This window comes from Macaca nemestrina, chromosome 10 (assembly GCF_043159975.1).
Source record: "Macaca nemestrina isolate mMacNem1 chromosome 10, mMacNem.hap1, whole genome shotgun sequence".
Classification (NCBI taxonomy): domain Eukaryota; kingdom Metazoa; phylum Chordata; class Mammalia; order Primates; family Cercopithecidae; genus Macaca; species Macaca nemestrina.
This window is the reverse complement of record NC_092134.1, coordinates 78,930,945-78,953,257: the sequence shown is the minus strand read 5'-3', so window position 1 is coordinate 78,953,257 and position 22,313 is coordinate 78,930,945. Positions and strand designations below refer to the sequence as shown.

Below are 22,313 nucleotides of genomic sequence, written 5' to 3'. Positions count from 1 at the left end.
CAGCAGATCAGTATCATTCAAGCAGGCACACATAAGATAATCAAAATGTGTTTTTTGTAATTTGGGGAAAAACAACAACCTACATTCATCTGAAATGTAAACACATTTCCATCAAAACATTCCAGCAATTAGAATGATTACCACTTACTTCTCTGGAAAGCTCCCTGTTCTGTACAGGCATTAAGATGGGTCTAACCATTTTCATTTTCTAGAAATTGAGATAAACAGCAATGCCATCTACTGTTCAGCTGTATGACAGGCTCATCAACTCACTCAATAAACATAAGAGATAAAACAAAGTGCTAAGGCAACCAAACCAAAAGCAGCAAATCTTCGACTGAGGTAAAATTAAAAGTTGTAGCCAATGGAATTCATTTTAAGTTTTTCTATCTTAATGCACATAATAGTATACACTTAAAATTATTTACTGATCTCAGTAGTAAAAAAGTAAAAATTTGGTAAGCATTCTGTTTGGGGAAAAAAGTGACGTATAGCATCTTATTCCTTCATTTCCTAAACCAGAAGTATTCATTTGGGTTTGAAACTTGATCTTCCAAGGTTTGAGTACTGGTGTTAATGAGAAATAGTTTCATTCATTTTTATTTTATTTAGGACAAAGACTCTTTCTGTCACCCAGGCTGGAGTGCAGTGGCATGATCATGGCTCACTGCAGCCTCGATCTCCTGGGCTTAAGTGATCCTCTGGTCTCAGCCTCCCAAGTAGGTGAGACTACAGACATCCACCACCATGCCCAGCTTATTTTGTTTTTAAAAAATTTTTTGTAGAGACAGGATCTCACTGTGTTGCTCATGTTGATCTTGAACTCCTGGCCTCAGTGATCCTCCCACCTTGGCCTCCAGTCATGAGCTACTCTGTGCCTGGCCAGAAATCTTCTAGTTTTCAGTTAGAGCTGGGCATGATGGCTCAGGCTTGTAATCCCAACACTTTGGGAGGCAGAGTGGGGAGGATCACTTGAGGCCAGGAGTTTGAGACCAGCCTGGGCAACATAGTGAGACCTTGTCTCTGCTAAAAATAAAGAATTAGCTAGGTGTGGTGGTGGGTCCCTGTAGTCCTTGCTATTTGAGAGGCCCAGGGGGATTGCTTGAGCCCAGGAGGTAGAGCCTGCAGTGAGCCATGGTCATGCCATTACACTCCAGCCTGGTCAACAGAGTCCCTGTCTCTAAAAAAATAAATTAGATACAAAATCAGTGGGAAGAAGAGATGCATATTCTTTCCTAATAGGTACTCTGGATTTTCCAATCTCAAATAAAGAATTTTTAAGACTACTTTTTCCTTATACACTGGTTACCTAAAGTAAAAATGATCCAAGCGGTATAGTGGGAGAATTTTTTCAAAGCATTAAAATAATGTAAACCTAGCAAAAAACATAACTAAGACACATGAAAGTCTGGGGCCACTGTTACCCTTGCTAAACGATAATGTATTTTTGTATCCCTAATGATTGGCACAAAGCACATGACCTTTTTATGAATCAAGGAATAAATATGAAAAACGACAAAACAATATCTAAACTACCATCAAGGAACATCGTTAAAGAAAGTGATCAATTGATGTTCCGGTGGCTTCTCTCGGTAACAGAACACCCTGATTTTGGGAGGCCATGCTGGGTTGAGACCATTTCATTTACCTGTTATTGTCAGAGTAGTGAGTTGTGCCCCAGACAAATGGGGTGCTGGTCTGTTCCCACAAATCTGTCAAAGGAAGCAAAACATAGTTTGTGGTGCTACTAGATAAGACACCAGCAGTTCATGTTGGTTGAATTTATAAGATGGGAAATAATACACCTACGTTTTGCAGAAGCAAGTAAAAATTGATCAAGTACCCTGCCTAAGTGACACAGTAGCAAGAATTTAATTGAAGGATATAAACACAAGCAACATAAATAATAATAAACGTGCCTAGTAACAATCAAACACAGATGGTACAACACAATTTATGGAAAAAAACAGATGTAAAGAAGTGCTTTTTCCAATCAAGAGTGATCGGCTGTTCCACGTGTCTGCACAGCGATACAAATGTGCTCGTTTTGGGGCCCAATAAAAATAATAAGGCATTCTGAACAACATGGTATGTTCATAAAAAAGGAAAATCTTCCTTCTGTCTTAAGCAAATGACTTGAGATTTAGACATTGTGAAGAAAAAGATGTAGAGGCAGCTCACCTTTATCCCAGTCTTCATCACAAGGAGGGCACTGCCAAGTGCTCTCAGCCAGAGTCTCTTGTCTAAGGCTCCTGGTTTGGTTGACTGCAAGACAATAAAGATTGGACATAAGAGGGGGATATTGCCAAGTTATTGTGTTCAAAGGGGCTAGGAGCTTAAAAGGTTGCAGGGTAGCCTGTTGGGTCTTTATTTCTGAAAAATGGATAGTATAAAAGCTAAACAGAGGGATCTTATCTCTTTGCTGACAGAAGAAAGAAAAGCAGGAACAAAAATGTTTACCATATTTATGGCAATGAAAGATTTTTAGATGAATTATTAGTAAAATGAACTAGGCTGTTCAGGAGAGAAAACAGTATGACATGTACAATCTGAAAACCTATTGCTGCCATGATACAAATCTCAAAGGTGGAAAAGTATTGTTCTTCTGAAACAATGAAAGCCAAAAATCAAGCCGACAACGTAGCATAATACAAATCTGAAGGAGCTACCCTCCAGTACTGAAACATTTGAGATACTGAGTCTTACCAACATCTTGCTCAATACAACTTCTGTCATCACAGCTTGAGATATGATGACTAATTTCAGCTCGAGGAACCTGGTGGCGAGCATTGAAGGGACAAGTAGCCAATTTGCTTGCAACATCAGGATGATTCTATGGAACCAAAATTAAGGGATCTGTTAGTTATTTGAATCTCTTAAAGTCAACGGGGAGTAGCTAAGCCTTATTCTACAAATGCCTCTCCTAAATTTCCTCAGTAAATTTCTGGCTTAACTATAACAAACTCATAGTAAAAAACTAAGAGGGAATTATTTATTGTTCTTATAGACAATTACTTCAAAATCATTGAAACATAAGTCTTTTTGTTATGATTGTAGAGACTGACAACACAGATATTGGGGTTTAAGTGCTTTATGTAGAGCTAAACAATGAATTTAGGATTGGGTATTTGAACGACATCTTTCCCCGCTGTTTGTTTCTCAGAGTCACATGATTCAGGCAGCACAGCCCGTAATGAGAGAGCTCTCTGGATGTCTTTGAAAGCTGATATTCAGGATGAATAGTAACACTAAAATACACTCTGAGTCTGCATTGCAGTTGTGTCCCTTCCATTGCAATACAATAGTGCTGGAAAATAGCTGTTGGAAGGGAGCCGCAGAAGAGGCAAACCAATGATTTTTCAGATTAACACAGTGACGCTTACTTAAAGTAATGATGCCTGAAATAAATCTCTGAACAATTTGACCTTTATTTCAGCTATTTCACTAAGGAAAAATCCAAATGATAGAGTCTACTTTGCTGACCAAGTTCCTTATTTTAAAACAAAACAAAGGGTTTAGTATCACCTATATCCTATGGCAAATATACCAGCAATTAAGAAATTAATTAGGAAAATAAAAGATATGTCATAAATGAAACTTGAAAAAGTAAAAAATAATATGAAGCAGGGAGAAGGCTGGAAAAATATATAGGTGTGAGAAACCTGCAGGCATCTCCATCATTTTCATAAGTGGTATCAGGCATTCAATACAAAGGTTTTGTGGCCAAAGATTAAGAACATTAGAAGAGGGGAGTTATGATAGTGTCTTTTTTTTTACCACTTGGCTCCATTTGGGAAATGTTTGAGAGCCTAGAAGGGACAATGTGGTAGTGGTATCTGCTGATCCATACTCTCTAGGTTTAATGTTAAGGGATACTTGCTCTTGAGATTAAAAGGAGCTGGAGAAATAACAAAGATAAATTATGTTTCCAGGATTACAAGCACTTTTTAAAGGATGTTAAAGCTGAATTGTATGCAGTTTGGATTAAATACCTCAATTGCTTTCCAAGCATAAATTCTAGCAGAATTTTGGCTTCTGTATCAGCATTCTAATAACATTGTCAAAATGTCTCAATTAATGTAGCATGAAAATAGTTTATATCAGCTAAGTCTATACAAGAGTGGCCAGAAAGAAAATCCTTCTTTATTATTTTTTAAAAGATGTTTATTGTTGAAACTTGGAGATACAGTTATTTTTAGGAATAATTTTTCTTGGGCTAACTTCTAGCTGTTCAAGCTCTAAAATTTCTAAACAAAATAATCAGAAAAAGTGAATTATAGCACTCAATCATTGTTAGGCCGATGGATACATCACATTTACAAGATGGGCAGGATTTCTCATTGTTAGCAAAAATTAGTCTGCTTTACAAAGGGTGAGAAGACTCTAGAGATGCTATTTATAAAAGGTTCTTTGTCACTAGTTAATGGGAAGAAAACCAAAACAAGAAAAAATTTCTCTTAAGGAATGAATAAATGCCTTTCTATAAATGTTGGTATTTAAGAGAGGTAGATTCCCAAAACAATTCTGGCAATCAATTAAAACATTTATGATAAAATTATTTGATGTTTATAAAACATGGCCTTTTAAAAGAACTCAGGAGGGCGTTAGAGGGCAAATTATGACCCTACCTTTCTGCACTTGATAAGATGATAAGGAAACCTGCAAGCCCTGATTTGATGGTTTTTGTCATAGGGGCATTGCAATAGCTTCTCAGGGTCCAGGGAGTCAGCTGAAAGAGAGAAGTATTTCAGTAGGTAAAACGATAACAGGCTCTTGTAAAACTACAGCATTCCAGGCACACTGGATTTTTTCAAGAGACTGTAATAATAGAACAATATAGTCTAAAGAAAACTTGGATTAAAAAAAGGGTGACTACACATTTAAAATATTTCTGAATCTTAGTAAGTTCAGCAGAATCAGAAATCTCAGGATGAAGTCTCAGTTTCATATTGAATTGAACATAGTGCTTTCATTGCTGGTTACTCTTATTACAGAACAAAAAGTTAAATAAAATGTCATCCTCTTTTTCTTTTCTAAAAGTGCTAATTCAGGGTTATTCCTATTCTCTAGCTATTCTATCCAGAGCCTCCCGACTAGTATGCTGAAGTTGAAATGGATTGCTGGTGTGCTAATACACTGATTTGGGGGCCCACTACTAGTTCAAGCCATCCCTCACCCATTTCCACAGGCAAGTTGGGGGTAGTTAGTTCCCTTCACTAGCATTTTCATCTATCACTAGTATCCCCTGACACAAAAAAGTTGGTAAGCACTGCCCTGTATCAGTTATGTTTTGTGGAAGCTTGAAAAATATTAGTGGATAGAAGGTTTCTTTTTCATCTGTTTGCTTTAACTTACTCCTATAAGTAATTCCCAATCTTAGTTACTCTAATTACCTCTCAAACGAAACCAATACTGTTATCAGACAGGTAGTTTTTACTTTTCATATTTTGGAACACAGGTGAGAACAAAATAGAGAATTCTTTAATCTAGTGACTACTACATTAGCCAGCTAAAAAAAATAGAACAATGTGCAAAAACAGAACCTCCTGAGGTTAAGACAACTGCAGACATATGGAACTGCTCGTGAAAGAAAGCCCCTAAACTATAAAATGCTATTTAAAACAACCCTTAGGCTATATAAGATGCCTAGGCTGAGCCCCAAATTTTAACAAGCCTGGTTAAGGAAGGGAAATTAAATGGTTAAGCACATTCTGGTATATTATAAGGACAAGAGGCAACCTAATAAATTGCTCTCGCCACCCCTGAAGGCAATGATAAAAGTGAAGTAAGATAAACAATTCACATTTGATAAGAAGCTTATAAACCAGGAGACTGCTATGAAAATCAGAAGCCAGTGGGGAATTGAAGCAGACAGTTTCACTGGAAGAGTGGTAAACATGGAATAAATTGCTAACCATGATCGTGATGCAAATGAGCCAGAAAGGTGACTTGAAGGACAGAATGAATAGGAAGGAAAAGTCTTAAAGGACAGGCAGGCTTATTATGCCAACCAGGCTCTTCTTGACCACCAATGTTTTCATATTTCTGAAGCATCAGGACAACCAGGGAGAATTTACAGATGAAATTCTTGTTAGTTTCCCCTCATTTAATCCATTCCCATCACTAGCAAATGTTAGGCCATGTCAGCAGCTGATAGACTGGATGGTACCTTATGATTCATGTATATTATACTGCCCATATAGTAGCATATGTCAGAGTTGATAATGAGAGCTTCTCATTGTAATGCTTTACTTTCTGGTTTCCAGCAATTTAGGTCAACTTTAATCTGGCTTTCTAAATTAAAAAAATTTTTTTTTGATTTAAAAATCTGTTTTTTTTTGTTTGTTTGTTTTGAGACAGAGTCTTGTTCTGTTGCCCAGGCTGGAGTGAAGTGGTGTGATCTTGGCTCACTGTAACCTTCACCTCCCGGGTTCGAACAATTCTTGTGCCTCAGCCCCTGGAGTAGCTGGGACAAAAATCTTTAATTGTGATTAAAAACACATATAAAATTTACCATGTTAACGATTTTTAAATATACAGTTCAATAGTGTTAAGTATTAACATATTCCCATTGTTGTGCAACTAGTCTCCAAAAGTTTTTCGTTTTACTAAACTGAAACTCTATACCCATTAAATATCAGCTCTCCATTCCCCACTCCCCCTAGCTCCTGGCAACCACCATTCTACTTTTTTGTTTTGGTGAGTTTGACTAGATACATCATATATGTGAAATCATAGTCTTTTTTTTTTTGTGACTAGCCTATTTCACTTAGCCTAAGGTCCTCAAGGTTTATCCATGTTATAGCATGTGACAGAATTTCCTGTATTTTTTCTTTTTTTGAGACAGAGTCACCCAGGCTGGAGTGCAGTGGCATGATCTTGGCCCTCTGCAATCTCCACTGCCTGGGTTCATGCGGTTCTCCTGCCTCAGCCTCTTGAGTAGCTGGGATTATAGACATCTGCCACCACGCCCAGCTAATTTTTGTATTTTTAGTAGAGATGGGGTTTCATCATGTTGGTTAGGTTGGTCTTGAACTCCTGACCTCAGGTGATCCGCCCGCCTCAGCCTCCCCAAGTGCTGAGATTACAAGTATAAGCCACCACGCCCGGCCATTTCCTGTATCTTCTATCTTGCAATTTGCTTTTTTTGCTTTTCACTTAATGTATCTTGGAGTTCCTTCCAAGTCAGTACACACAAGAAATATTTCGGGGCCGGGCGCGGTGTCTCAAGCCTGTAATCCCAGCGCTTTGGGAGGCTGAGACGGGTGGATCACGAGGTCAGGAGATCGAGACCATCCTGGCTAAACCGGTGAAACCCCGTCTCTACTAAAAAATACAAAAAACTAGCCGGGAGAGGTGGCGGGCGCCTGTAGTCCCAGCTACTCGGGAGGCTGAGGCAGGAGAATGGCGTAAACCGGGGAGGCGGAGCTTGCAGTGAGCTGAGATCCGGCCACTGCACTCCAGCCTGGGTGACAGAACGAGACTTCATCTTAAAAAAAAAAAAAAAAAAAATTTCATTGCTGCATACGGATGTACCACATTTTTAACTGATTTTCTTATGAATGGACATTTAGGTTGTTTCCAGATTTTACTTTTTTTTGAGACGGAGTTTCATTCTTGTTGCCCAGGCTGGGGTGCAATGGCGCAATCTTGGCTCACTGCAACCTCCGCCTCCTGAGTTCAAGTGATTCTCCTGCCTCAGCCTCTCAAGTAGCTGGGATTACTGGTGCCTGTCACCATGCCTGGCTAATTTTTTTGTATTTTTAGTAGAGACTGGCCAGGTGGGTCTCGAACTCCTGACCTCAGGTGATCCACCTGCCTCAGCCTCCCAAAGTGCTAGGATTACAATCTCCCAAAGTGAGCCACCGCGCCTGGCCCAGTTTTTACTATTATATACAATGCTGTGACTAACAATCTGGTTTATTCTTCTTTGTGCATGTATGAGTATTTCTTTTTTTTTGAGACAGGGTCTCACTCTGTTGCCCAGGCTGGACAGTGCAGTGGTGTGTTCTTGGCTCACTGCAACCTCTGCTTCCCGGGTACAAGTCATTCTTGTGCCTCCAACCCCCAAGCAGCTGGGATTACAGGCACACCTGTCTAATTTTTTGTGTTTTTAGTAGAGACAGGGTTTTGCCATGTTGGTCCTAGCCTCCTGTGATCTGCCCACCTCAGCCTCCCAAAGTGCTGGGATTACAGGCATGAGCCATCGTGCCCAGCCAATGTATGAGTATTTCTCTTTGATATACACCTAAGAATATTGCATTGAAGTGTCTGTGCACTAAAAGTTGTAATAAATACTATCAAACTGCTCTACAAATTTTTGTCTGGCTTCTTGGGAATATAATTTACTTTGGTAAACAAAGTAGGTCTATTTGACAAGCTTCCTCTAAAAGCACAGACTCAGCTGTTACTCATATTTGGGTAGGGACCAGAATCCATGGTGAGAAATGGAGGAAACTTCATGGAAATAAGGAACTATGCCTGACAAAAGTATCATCAGCTAAGAGGTACAGTCCAAAGAGAGAAGACAGAGATGTTCAGGAATCTATAAGATTAAGCTGGAAGTCCAGGTCAATTTGGGAAAATATAGTCTAAGGCAGTGTTTCTCAAACTTTAACTTACTCTCCAGGTGTTACATCACTTAGGGACTGTGTTAAAGTACTCATTCTGATTCAGCAGGTCTGGGATGAGGCCTGAGATTGTCCATTTCCAACAAACTCCCAGGTGATATTTAAGAAAAAAAAATGTGGCTGAAAAAAAGTAACGAAGAACTAAGAGACAGAAAGGGGAGACATTGTTTTCTAATTTAATAGAGAGTAGTATGCTTCCAAGAATAAGTATATACATATACCACACAGGGACTTCACATTCTTTTTTCTTTTACTTTTTTTGAGACGGAGTTTCAGTCTGTCGCCAGGCTGAAGTGCAGTGGCGTGATCTTGGCTCACTGCAACCTCCACCTCCTGGGTTCAAGCAATTCTCCTGCCTCAGCCTTCCGAGTAGCTGAGACTACAGGTGCGTGCCACCAGGCCCAGCTAAGTTTTGTATTTTTAGTAGAGACGGGGTTTCACTATATTGGGAAGGATGGTCTCGATCTCTTGACCTTGTGATCCACCTGCCTTGGCCTCCCAAAGTGCTGGGATTACAGGCATGAGCCACCATGCCCAGCCTTCTTTTTTCTTTTTAAGAGACAGGGTTGGCAGGACGTAGTGGCTCATGCCTGTAATCCCAGCACTTTGGGAGGCTGAGGTGGGTGGATCACTTGAGGCCAGGAATTCTAGACCAGCCTGGCCAACATGGCGAAACTCCATCTTTATTAAAAATATAAAAATTAGACAGGCATTGTGGCATGCACCTGTAGTCCCAGCTATTTGGGAGGCTGAGGCAGGAGAATCGCTTGAATCCAGGAGGCAGAGGTTGCAGCGAGCTGAGATCACATCATTGCACTCCAGCCTGGGTGACAGAGTGAGACTCCTTTTCAAAAAAAAAAAAAAAAGAGAGAGAGAGAGAGAGACAGGGTCTTGCTCTGTCACCCAGTCTGGGGTGCAGTGGTGTGATCATAGCTCTCTGTAACCTCTAACTCCTAGGCTCAAGTGATTCTCCTGCCTCAGCTCCCTGAGTAGCTGGGATTACACACATGAGCCACCGCACCTGGCTCAGGAATTTCACATCTTAAATAAAAACACCTTAAGAAAGCTGGGTGCGGTGGCTCACGCCTGTAATCCCAGCACTCTGGGAGGCCGAGGCAGGCAGATCACGAGGTCAGGAGTTTGAGACCAGCATGGCCAACATGGTGAAATCTCGTCTCTACTAAAAATACAAAAATTAGCTGGGCATGGTGGCAGGCACCTGGAACCCCAGCTACTCAGGAGGCTGAGGCAGAAGAATTGTTTGAACCCAGGAGGTGGAGGTTGCAGTGAGCCGAGATCGTGCCACTGCACTCTAGGCTGGGTGGCAGAGCAAGACTCTGTCTCAAAACAAAACAAAACAAAACAAAAAACAAAAAAAAAAAACTTTGAGAAAAATTAAGGGGCAGGGGATCCCTTTTCTCAAAAGTGTGGTCCTCAGATCAGCATCACCTGGTAACTTGTTAGAAATGCAAATTCTCAGATACCAGACCTTCTGAATTAGAAATTCTGCAGGTGGGACCCAGCAATCTGTTTCAACAAGCTTTCCAGGTGATTCTGCTGCATGTTAAAGTTTGAGAACCACTGTGTTCTAGATATTTAATAAAGATTATTTCTATGTAGTTTCTGTATTTTGGAGATACAGCTCTCCACCGGACTCTTCCTAGAGGGTAGAATGGGACTGAAATATCCTTTAGTTGGGACTTTTAATTATAATGAGATTCTGAACAAGACAGCAAAGTAGGAAGAAAAAGTAGGTACTGTTGACAAGTTTTATCCACGGGCATAAACTCAGATATTTCTCAAATTTAGTCAGAACCTAGATATCAGAGCCTGTGGTATCATGTAGGGTACTAGGTGTAAACAATATAGAAGACTCTGGTTCTGACTCTGTCCCTAACTATGTAAACTTGGGCAAATTAATCTAGGTTCTATTTTCTCTGTTGTAATAAATGATTTTTCAAGTCCCTTTTGGTTCTACGCTGTATGATTCCAGGTGCTGACTCCTCTTTGATTTCTTGGGCCATCTAAGGTTCCTGGATCACTTGAGAAATAGAATCCTTCCCAGATTTCTTATCCTAAAAACTAATGTACATCAACATTATTATATAAGTATATTACTCCTCAAAATAGAAAGAAGTTACTATCCCTGTGTCATACACACAAGAAGGTGAAGTCCTGCCTCATTTAATAGTTTAATAAAGGTGTCTTAACTGTGGCCTTTTCAAAGCTTTATGACTTCTCATACCTCTTTTCTTAATTTTCATGTACCTTATTTCAAATTTGGGTAATACTATACAGACTTTTCCTCCTCAGCAGTTGAGAAGTCTGACTTTTTCCCAGCACACTAAAAGTCTTGTCAGATATAAAACTATATGTAAATGATTTAACTTATTTTCTAAAAGCAACAAGGAGTACATACTGTAAGTTTCTTCCATGTTGGAAATGAAGGAGCTGAATCCAAGTGCTGGAAAAAACAAAAGTGTGGTTCAGGAAATCAGAATCAATGTATCAAAAGGTAACCCTAAGAAGTGGAGTCACTTCTGGATTTGAAACTACCCAAGTTCAATTTAAGAAATCCTTACTCTCCCCACTTCCCCCAATATTTTCTTCTCTTTAAAGCATACTTCTTGGAATCATTTTAACATCATGGCCTAATTCACATTCTTGGAATAAATTCTAGGGCCTACCAAATAGTTAAGAAAAACCAAATATGACTCCTATAGTTCAAATTTAAGCTGTATTTGGGTGACAAGATGTCTACCTTAAGTGCTATTACTTAAGTGCCTGTCACTGTTTAGCATCTATTAGGGTTTGACACTATTAATATAATATTGGTTATAATATAAATATTAATATAATATTTAACATTAGAGGGGGCAAGTCAAGACCACAAGAATATTGTCATTTAAACTTATGCATAAGGGCCGGGTGTGGTCGCTCACACCTGTAATCCCAGCACTTTGGGAGGCTGAGGCAGGAGGATCACTTGAAGCCAGGAGTTTGAGACTAGCCTGGCAACAAAGCAAGACTACGTCTCTACAAAAAACAAAACAATCCCCCCACCCCAAAAACAAACAAACAAAAAAACAGACTTAGCCAGGCATGGGGGCATGTGCCTGCAGTCCCAGCTACTCAGGAGGCAAAGGCAGGAAGATCGCTTGAGCCCAGAAGCTAGGAGGTTTGTGCCATTGCACTCTGGCCTGGACAATGGAGTGAGATCCTGTCTTTAAAAAAAAAACAAAAAAAACCCCTTATACATAAACACAGAAATAGTGTCCTATTATAAAGCTTTCCTCTTGGGTTCTTAAAAATACAGATAGGCAGGTTATCAGTCTTGTTCCTCTCTAGGACCTGGAAATGCTGGCAGTCTTTGATAGACAGTATACACTTAACCCTTCCAATGTGATTGGAAACACTAGTTCACCATTTTCATGACTTTTCTTAAACATGATCAGGAAGGGCCACACTGACATTGTCCCTTTTTCTAGTGAGGTTTCACCTCCTCTCGTCCCAATCTTCAGTGCTAAAGTGGCAATACTTTAAGGTTCTCCAATTAATACTCATTCCCTCTATGCACTGAGGGAAAATCTCTGAATGTTAGGACTCAAGAACTGTCCATATTATGGATAACAGAGTCACAAGAGAACAAATCTGTAACAAGAATATGAAAGATTAAAAGAGAAATGGTTTCATAGTTTGAATCCTCTTCTATTAGAAATCTCTATTGAGCACCGAGACTAAATAAATTTATTATTGTGGGAAAAACCTAAATGTATATAAAACCATCCCCATAGGAAACTTCTGAAAATTGTCTGTCTCTAGAGCATGCTCTCCTTTGGCCCCTCACACAATTCTACACTCCTCACAACTCCCCCCACCCCCATTCTATGACATAAGCAGCTTTGGAACCTATGATAGGAAATACAAGTAATCAGCTAGAACTCTAGTTTTTTTTGCTGCAGAGCCCATTTGTTAATGACAATCATTAGTGAATTTGTCTTAAAAATATTTTCCATGTTTATGTTTGGATCAAGAAATCCCCACCGTCTTTTTGGACATGTTTCACCTATACATAGCTACTTCATACTTTTTCATTAAAAATAAGAGTTTTGGAAGGAAGAACCAATATGTTTCTTGATTTTAAGTTATGAGCACCAGATTCAGCAGCTTGTAGGAAGCCAACCTATTCTTCTCGGACAAAAGGACGAATTGCAGTACACTGGGGCACTGGAATTCACAGTACCATCACTTAGCCGTGTCCTTTAAGTATCTTCCGCATCAAACTGTTAACAGGGGATTCTTTACCTTTTCCCTACTACTAGATCACGGAGAAATAGACAAGCTACATTGAAGCAATCAAGTTTAGGGGATGGATGTAGTCGGCGGCTATTGGTTAAACGCTTAACAGAATTCCGGGCCTTAGTAAAAGAATCATTTTTCTTCCTTTAAACAACAACAACAACAACAACAACAACAACATCACAGATTTAATCAATGAGACTAAATAAGAGAAAGTGATGGAGGTGGTTAACTTAAAAAGAACGTAGAAAAGGCGCCAAGAAGGCCCTCGAGTGGGCGATGCAGCGAAACCGGCTGGTAGCCAAAATAGCTGCACTGAGAGCCCACAAGGCTGAAGACTACTGGCAGAAAAGCGAAAAGAGAATATTAGAAGGTGAAGGTATCCCTGTACGCAAAAGAGGAATTGCTTAGGGGCGCCCAGGGATGCCTTTCCTTACCTCGGTGGACACACACCTTCCTCACAGTCACCTTCCTCCCACGCACTCCCCAGCAACGGTCACTTCCGGCGCGTAACGTTGGGAGGTGGGGCGGGGGGCCGGCACTTCCTGTGATTGGCAGCCTCGGCGCTGGCCGAGTGTGGGGCCGGGGACTCAGCAGTGGAGCTCACCTGTGAGCCCCTAGGGTCAGCTCCCAGATGACCCTTTCCCACGAGGATCTCCTCCTTGGGCACCCCGTCCTTGGGCGTATCCTCCCCTAGCCCCCAGAACAACAGTGGCCTTGAGAGGGTGGAGCTTGCATTTCTTTCCTTGGGTTTTGTGGTGGCCATCTTAGAAAAGGCAGATGAGCACTTAGAAATGGGCACCTGGGATTACCTTAGGAGTTCAAGACCAGCCTGGCCAACATGGTGAAACCTCATCTCTACTGAAAATACAAAAATTAGCTGGGCGTGGTGTCGGCCGCCCGTAATCTCAGCTACTCGGGAGGCTGAGGCAGGAGAATTGCTTGAACCCGGGAGGCGGAGGTTCCAGTGAACCAAGATCGCGCCATTGCACCATTGCACTCCAGCCTGGGCGACAGACTGAGACTCCGTCTCAAAAAAAAAAAAAAAAAAAAAAAAAAAGATAAATGGGCACCTGAGGGAATGGGACTGATAGAACTGGTTAGAGGTGGGGAGCTGCCTAGAAAGAAGCCTTGTTTGTGGAAGTTGTCTAGATAGAAAGGTAATTTAGATTTTGAGGGAAGAGAAGAGGAATTATAAAGGAGATAGGCAGTACCGCCACAAAACAATCACTAAGGGCAGGAATTTTGTGTCTGGCTGTTCTTGTTTAGAATGTGTTGTAAAATCCCAAAATTCAAAAGGCACTATCTGAGAATGCTTGATAGGATGATGGTTGTTGCTGTCTGATGAAAGCGAGCTTTAGAGTTGGGGAGAGAGCTCAATGAAGAGTTGGAGAGGACAAGAAGGCTGGAAGGTTACAACTTGATAATGGAAAACCAAACATAATGTGAGGCTTTGTTCTGGGGAAAAAAAGTGTAAGCTGCAGTTCTTGTCCCCAAAGTGCTTAGAAAAACGAGTCTCAAAGTGGATGAAAGGTTTAATAGCACAAAAGATGCAAAAAAAAAAAAGTGGTAGAGACTGTAAATTCCTGTAAGGAAAAAAATTGATGGAGCCTGAAATGACCTGGGAAGGCATTATAGAGAAAAGGGACTTGGGGCCTTTGAAGGTTACACAAAAAAAGGAAGGCATTGACACTACAAGTAGATCTGGTGGTAATATTTTTCAAAACCAAGAAGTAAAAGATGTGACAAAACATTCTGTGCTGTTCAAGGTGTAGGAGGCAGTCTGAGAGATTAGTCTGGGTGCTGAAATACTGGGAGTTCTACAGCATTTTAGTGGTGTAGAGCCCAAATAGGACTTGAGAGGACTATCCTGACAAAAACTGAATGTAGCTTTAGTAAAAACGATCAGTGGGGCATTTTCTTTTTCTTCTTCTTCTTCTTTTTTTTTTGAGATGGAGTCTTGCTCTGTTGCCCGTGCTAGAGTGCAGTGGCATGATCTCAGCTCACTGCAACCTCCGCCTCCTGCGTTCAAGTGATTCTCCTGCCTCAGCCTCCTGAGAAGCTGGAACTACAGGCAGGCACTACCACGCCCGGCTTTTTTTTTTTTTTTAGTAGAGACGGGGGTTTCACCATGTTGGCCAGGCTGGTCTTAAACTCCTGACCTCAGGTAATCTGCCTGCCTTGGACTCCCAAAGTGCTGGGATTACAGGTGTGATCCACTGCGCCAGGCAAGGGACATTTTCGTTTTACGTGATTAATTTTGAGCGTCTATTGTTTTTACTCCCTCTGCCTCCCACCTCCTTTTTTTCCTACTAGAATAGTTTGCTCCACAGCCATCAGTTCAGATTAAGAGACTAAAAAGAACCAAGTGTTGATAAAAGCCAGGCTCAAGCCATTCTTGTAGGCTAGTGGTTCTTAATCTTGTCTGCACCTTAGAATCATCTGGGGAGTTTTTAAGACATATGCCAACTTCCCATCCCAGACCAATTAATGTGAAAGAGCCAGACATTTATTTTTAAAAACCTACCCAGATGATTTTAATGTGTAGCCAGGGCTGAGAACAACTGACCTAGGCATTGTTTTGAAATTTAAAAAGCCGTTCTTTCACCGGATGGCCTGGATGATTCATACGAAGGAGGAGCAAACAAAGAGCTTTGCCAAAGAGAATTGCTAAGAAGGAAAGCTTCATTGCAAACTTAGCACTAAGCATTTTAGAAAAAGTTGTTTTGGCAAATCAGTTTTAGATTGTTAGGAAATATTTTAAAACAATTTTCATGAAATCCTAAACCTCTGAATTTATCACAATATCATTAATGCAGATTGGTGGGGCCAGTGTGATTTGAAATGAAATATTTTTTCAGGCCTTACATTGCAGTAATCTGGTGAAATTGTTGACACTGCTACTGTGACTCATAAATACTTTTTATTCAGATACCTGCAGATTGAAATTTCTGAGGAAGAAAGAGCTAAGGGCTTGGGAGGATAAGGGAATGGGTACCAAACCAGAATCCAAAGTCAGGCTTCACTGCATTCAGTAGTAATGTCTTGTCAGGATGACGGGATCCTCAACTGATAATGCACCTGTGAGTAAGCCCACCAACTTTCAGACAAGCAAAAATCAAACCTGATTTTCAATGGTGATTTTGAAATAAAAATGCACCAAACATCTATTCTTTCTATTCTTAAGTGCTTTGTTAATTCGTTTCTAACCCATAAATTTTCTGCTTTTTGTGAGGTCCCTGCTAAGCTTTCTTTTAGACTGGTTTTCCAGCCAGGTTGATCATATTTGAAAAGGAAAAAAAAAAAAAACCAATGAGACAAGGCATTTTACACAAGGGTCTTTCTAGGAGCGATTGGGAATTAATACCCTAAACTGAATCTGATCTGTGCTGGTTCTATCTGTGTATATACCAGAATTTACCTCTAAATGTCGTGTGTGTGTGTGTATACATTTTTTGTAGAGATCGGGGGTGGGGATCTCGCTATATTGTCCAGGCTGGTATCGAACTCCTGGCCTCAAGTGATTCTCCCACCTCAGCCTCCAGAGTTGCTGAGATTACAGGTGTGAGCCACCACCCCCAACCACCTATAGATTATATTCTTAGAATTAATAATAGTTGGCTGGGTGTAATCTCAGCACTTTGGGAGGCTGAGGTGGGTGGATCGATTGAACTCAGGAATTTGAGACCAGCCTGGGCAAGATGATGAGACTCTGTCTCTGTAAATACAAAAATTAGCTAGGCCTGGTAGTGGGTGCCTATAGTCACAGCTACTCGGGAAGCTGAGGTGGGAGGATTCCTTGAGCCCAGGAGGTCAAGACTGCAGTGAGCTGAGTTTGCAGTTCATTGTGGAGTGCAGCACTGTACTCCAGACTGGGCGACAGAGTAAGACTCTGTCTCAAAGAAGAAAAATGTAAAACAAAATAATTAATATAGTAAAAATAAAATATCTGAACTAATGAGTAAATAGATCTATTCTCTTAATTACTGGAAAAAATCCTTTGTTAGGAAAATAGTTTTCTCGGAGTTTAGGATTGAAGGAATTCCAGTAGTCCTTGAAGTTCTTTAGAAACTTTCAGTTTTCAGACAACCTTAATAAAATTTAAACTTTCGCCCATCAAAAGACCAAAATACATTTTTTTGTTTCTGGCTTCGGTTTTATTAATCAAGTCCTGGTTCTCTCATCTAATTATTAATTAATTAATTATTTTTTTCTCTCATCTAATTATGATTTCTGTTTGGCAGTTGAGAGTATAATTAAAATGGAAAAATTATTCAATAAATTCAGTTGCAAATTCTTTCAAAATGAGGGTTCAGCTGGGCGTGGTGGCTCACACCTGTAATCCTAACACTTTAGGAGGCCAAGACGGGCAGATCACCTGAGGTTGGGAGTTTGAGACCAGTCTAGTCAACATAGTGAAACCCCATCTCTACTAAAAATACAAAAAAAAAAAAAAAAAATTAGCTGGGTATGGCGGTGTCTGTCTATAGTCCCAGCTTCTCAGGAGGCTGAAACAGGAGAATCACTTGAACCTGGGAGGCAGAGGTTGCAGTGAGCTGGTATCGTGCCACTGCACTCCAGCCTGGGTGACAAAGCAAGACTCTGTCTCAAAAAAAAAAAAAAAAAAAAAAAGAGGGGCTCTATGGGGTAACATAATAGATATTCTTCTTGGTGAGATAGATTAGGAAATACTGCTTTAGGGGAGGGTAAAAATATGGGGTTGGTTACGATTGTTCAGGAAAAGTATCAGGGAGAGGTAGTGAGAGCCAATGAAAATAAATTTATGTTTAAAAAAGAGTTGCTAATGAGGACTTGCCAGGAAGAGCCAAAATTCAGTTCTAGAAAGCTAAAGCAAAATACAGAATGAGTGAAAAAAAGAGAACAAACTGGTAGTGATGTTTTGTTTGTCCTAGAGTCATTCTGTGTTCTAATACGTAAATGTTACATATTTCTGTAATCCACATTGCCTGTAATAAGTTACCAGTACACCTGAGAAATGTATTCTTTATGTTTTTCCTTTACATATATAGTTATTTCCCCAGGACTCAGCAACAAATATCTCCTTATACTTTTTCTAGTGCTGGCACCTAAGATGTAAATTGTAAGCCAAAGTTCATAAGCATCACTTCGGTAACTTCTTAAAAGACTGTTGAAAAGATGGTAGGAGGTGTGAACCTATGGATTATATTGAAAGAAAAAAAAAAAAGATGGGCAGAATTACCCTGAAAAAACCTTACTAAAAGTTCTGTAAAGGACTGGTCTTCCGTAGAACAATTCTAAAATTCCAACACTGCTGTTTTTTGGATCTATTATTTTAAGGCATATAAAATGTTTAAATCCAAGGTTTATTTTCTCTGTGAAGACTTCTCTTAACCTTTACTGGGGATTAAGTCAATTCTTCCTTCCTTTCTTTTTTCTGTTCTTTTCTTTTTTCCTTCCCCCCCCTCCCTCCCTCCCTCCCTCCCTCCCTCCCTCCCTCCCTCCCTTCCTTCCTTCCTTCCTTCCTTCCTTCCTTCCTTCCTTCCTTCCTTCCTTCCTTCCTTCCTTCCTTCCTTCCTTCTTCCCTCCCTCCCTCCCTCCCCTTTCCCTTCCCTTTCCGTTTCTTTTTTTCTTCTTTCCACAGGGTTTTGCCATGTTGCCCCGGCTGCTCCTGAACTCCTGAGCTCAAGGCATTCCCCTGCCTTGGCCTCCGGAAGTGCTGACATTAAAGGCAGAAGTCACCATGCCCAGCCCCAAGTCCTTGTATTTTCTTGTAATCTTCCTCCACCCTCCTATCCTCCCAGCACTGAAACTGTCCCTGATACCAGTGGCTCTCAAAGTGTGGTGCATAGACCAGCAGCATCAGCATCACCTGGGATTTGAGGAAATGCACATTTTTGGGCTCTATTACAGATCTACTGCATCAGAACCTCTGGGGGCTGAGGTGCCCTACAGTCTGTGTTTTAATAAGCCCTCCAAATAATTTTAATATCCAATAAAGTTTGAGAATCATTGCCCCATACTGTAGTTGTCAACATTATTCCCCCATAATGGACCATGGCCACTACAGTTTTTTTTTTTTTTTAAATTGAGGTGATTGGCAAATAAATTGTATATATTTAAGGTGTACAACATGGTGTTTTGATCCAAGTATACCTTGTGTAATGATTTCCACAATTGAACTAATTAACAGATCTATTATCTGATGCAGTTATCTTTTTTTTATGTGTGGCGAGAATACTTAAGATCTATTCCCTTAGCAAATTTAGGTATGTAATACATTATTATTAACTATAGTTACCATGCAGTATGTTAAGTCTGTAGAACTTATTCATCTTAAACTGAATATTTGTACCTTTTAACCAACATCTATATCCCTATTACCCCAATACACTACAGTTTTTAAGTAGTAACATAGTAGATACTTGATTATTTGACTTGAGAACAGGTATATTTTTTCAGGTACTGCAGCAACTATATGACATCATCTATCTTGTGAAGAGCATGGGGGAGGAAAGAGACTAAAATATTTAGGTTTTTTTGAACTTCTTTTATACTGCAGCTACTTGGAAAGGCAGAGCAAAAAGGCCTATAAAGTACGGACCAACCACAGGATAGATAAAGATGTGGAACCAATGGGATATGTTTTGATGCATATCTAGGACATGAGTAATGGGTCTTAGCAATTTTTTCCCTTGTAGTTCATACTATGAATGTAAGGGTTTAAACCTTAAAATCTGATTTTAGGGGAGAAACTTTATAGCCAGAAATTCTTTACTATTTCATAAATATAACTTAAATTGCCATTTTTTTTTTTTGAGACAGGGTCGCACTGCATTGCCCAGCAGTGGCACAGTCTCATCTCACTGCAGCCTCAACTTTCTGAGCTCCATCGATCCTCCCGCTTCAGCCTCTTGAGTAGCTGGGACCACAGGCACTCGCCACCATACCTGGTTAATTTTACATTTTTTTGTAGAGATGGGGTCTTGCCATGTTGCCCAGGCTGGTCTTAAACTCCTGGGCTCAAGCAATACTCGTGCCTTGGTCTCCCAAAGTGCTGTGATTACGGGCATGAGCCACTGTGCCTGGCCTTAAATTACCTCAATAGAATTTTTTATTTTATTTTATTTTGAGACAGGGTCTTGCTCTGTCCTCGAGGCTGCTGGAGTGCAGTGGCATTAACACAGTTCACTGTAGCCTAGCCTTGACCTCCTGGGTTCAAGTGATCCTCCTTCCTCAGCCTCCTGAGTAGGTGGGACCATAGGTACATGCTACCATGCTCAGCTAATAGAACTTTTTAGAGAAGAGAACCTGGTTAGCAAAGTTTTTGAAAGGTTGATTTATTCTGATAGAAATATTTAGCCCAGGTGGGGTGGCAGTGGCTCACACCTGTAATCCCAACACTTAGGGAAGCAGAGGTGGGAGGATAGCTTGTGCCCAGGAGTTTGAAACCTACCTGGACAACATAGCGAGGCCTTGTGGTATTCTCCACAAGAAGTAAAGAAAGAAAGAAAGAAAGAAAGAAAGAAAAAAAGAGAAATATTTAGCCCAGACTACTGAGTCTTTCTTTTATCCCATCGATAAAATATAGATTCTCCACATTCAGCAACCTTGCTTGTAGGTACAGGACGACTGCATAGTCAAGATCATACCTATCTTAAAGTGTCTTATAGCAAAACAATAATAAAGTGGAATGAAAGGTTATTTGGAGACATGAGCCTCCTGTTATGGGAAATTGGGGAATAGTTTAGGCTTTGGGAATTCTAGGAAGGCTTTGAGGTAATTACTTTTAAACACTACTAAAAAAAATGCATGTGCTTTTTTTTCCCCCCATAAGTTTATTTGATCTTTCTTGAAGCTTTGACCAAATGTTATGTTAGAAGCCACAAAGTGATGTTTTAACTTCTATTGTGCTTTCTTGTGAAGACCTCAGAATTTCTTAAAGATTTGAGTAGCTCTGGCACCCATATTTTGAATGACACAGTTGCCTAAGAAGTGATGTGTTTTTCTCTTAAGAGTAGGGTGGCGAACCTGATTAGTCTGGTTGTCCCAGGATCATTATTATTATTTTTTTAAATTTTTTTAATTTTTTATTTTTTGAGACGGAGTCTTGCTCTGTCCTCCTGGCTGGAGTGCAGTGGCGCCATCTCGGCTCACTACAAGCTCCGCCTCACAGGATCACGCCATTCTCCCGCCTCAGCCTCCTGAGTAACTGGGACTACAGGTGCCCGCCACCGCGCCCGGCTAATTTTTTGTATTTTTAGTAGAGACGGGGTTTCACCGTGGTCTCGATCTCCTGACCTTGTGATCCACCCGCCTCGGCCTCCCAAAGTGCTGGGATTACAGGCCTGAGCCACCGCGCCCGGCTAGGATCATTATTTTTATTTTTATTTATTTTTATTTTTTTGAGACGGAGTCTCGCTGTGTTGCCCAGGCTGGAGTGCAGTGGCGGGATCTCAGCTCACTGCAAGCTCCGCCTCCCGGGTTCACGCCATTCTCCTGCCTCAGCCTCCCGAGTAGCTGGGACTACAGGCGCCCGCCACCTCGCCCGGCTAGTTTTTTGTATTTTTTAGTAGAGACGGGGTTTCACCGTGTTAGCCAGGATGGTCTCGATCTCCTGACCTTGTGATCCACCCGTCTCGGCCTCCCAAAGTGCTGGGATTACAGGCTTGAGCCACCGCGCCCGGCCTATTTTTATTTTTTTTTTGAGATGGAGTCTTGCTTTGTCACCCAGGCTGGAGTGCAGTAGTGTGATCTTGGCTCACTGCAACCTCTGCCTCCCGGGTTCAAGGAGTTCTTCTGCCTCAGCCTCCTGAATAGCTGGGATTATAGGCACAGGCCACCACACCTGGCTAATTTCTTTTTCTTTTCTTTTTTTTTTTTTTTTTGAGATGGAGTCTCACTCTGTTGCCTAGGCTGGAGTGCAGTGGCGGGATCTCAGCTCACTGCAAGCTCCGCCTCCCAGGTTCACACCATTCTCCTGCCTCAGTCTCCCGAGTAGCTGGGACTACAGACGCCCGCCACCACGCCCGGCTAATTTTTTTTTGTATTTTTAGTAGAGTTGGGGTTTTACCATGTTAGCCAGGATGGTCTCAATCCCCTGACCTCGTGATCCGCCCGCCTCGGCCTCCCAAAGTGCTGGGATTACAGGCGTGAGCCACCACGCCTGGCCACTAATTTCTTAATTTTTGGTAGAGACAGGGTTTTGCTGTGTTGGCCAGGCTGGTCTCGAACTCCTGACCTTAGGTGATCCACCCTCCTTGGCCTCCCAAAGTACTGGGATTACAGCCAGGATAATTATTGAAAGTGAGCCCTTTCATGCTCAAAAGTATCCTTGTTTGGAAAAACAAAATCATGTGGTCACGTCAAATAAGACTGTATGGCCTTTTAAGGGAAGATTCTCTG

General features: G+C 40.9%; 1 protein-coding gene across 4 annotated transcripts in view; it reads right to left on the bottom strand.

Moving 5' to 3' along the window:
- The window catches only part of LOC105474220 (gametocyte specific factor 1), a 34,953-nt gene that overhangs the window by 4,241 nt on the left and 8,399 nt on the right, over positions 1-22,313 (bottom strand). For 2 of the 4 annotated variants that reach the window (XM_011728709.2, XM_011728711.2), the window contains exons 2-6: positions 11,050-11,094; positions 4,629-4,729; positions 2,707-2,833; positions 2,182-2,265; positions 1,649-1,712 (exon numbers count right to left, since the gene is read on the bottom strand). In XM_011728709.2, the coding sequence (XP_011727011.1) occupies positions 1,649-1,712; positions 2,182-2,265; positions 2,707-2,833; positions 4,629-4,729; positions 11,050-11,094 (421 nt within the window). Of the gene's footprint in view, positions 1-1,648; positions 1,713-2,181; positions 2,266-2,706; positions 2,834-4,628; positions 4,730-11,049; positions 11,095-13,366; positions 13,456-22,313 lie in introns of those variants that run through there. The other 2 variants (XM_011728710.2, XM_011728712.2) reach the window with 2 other exon arrangements.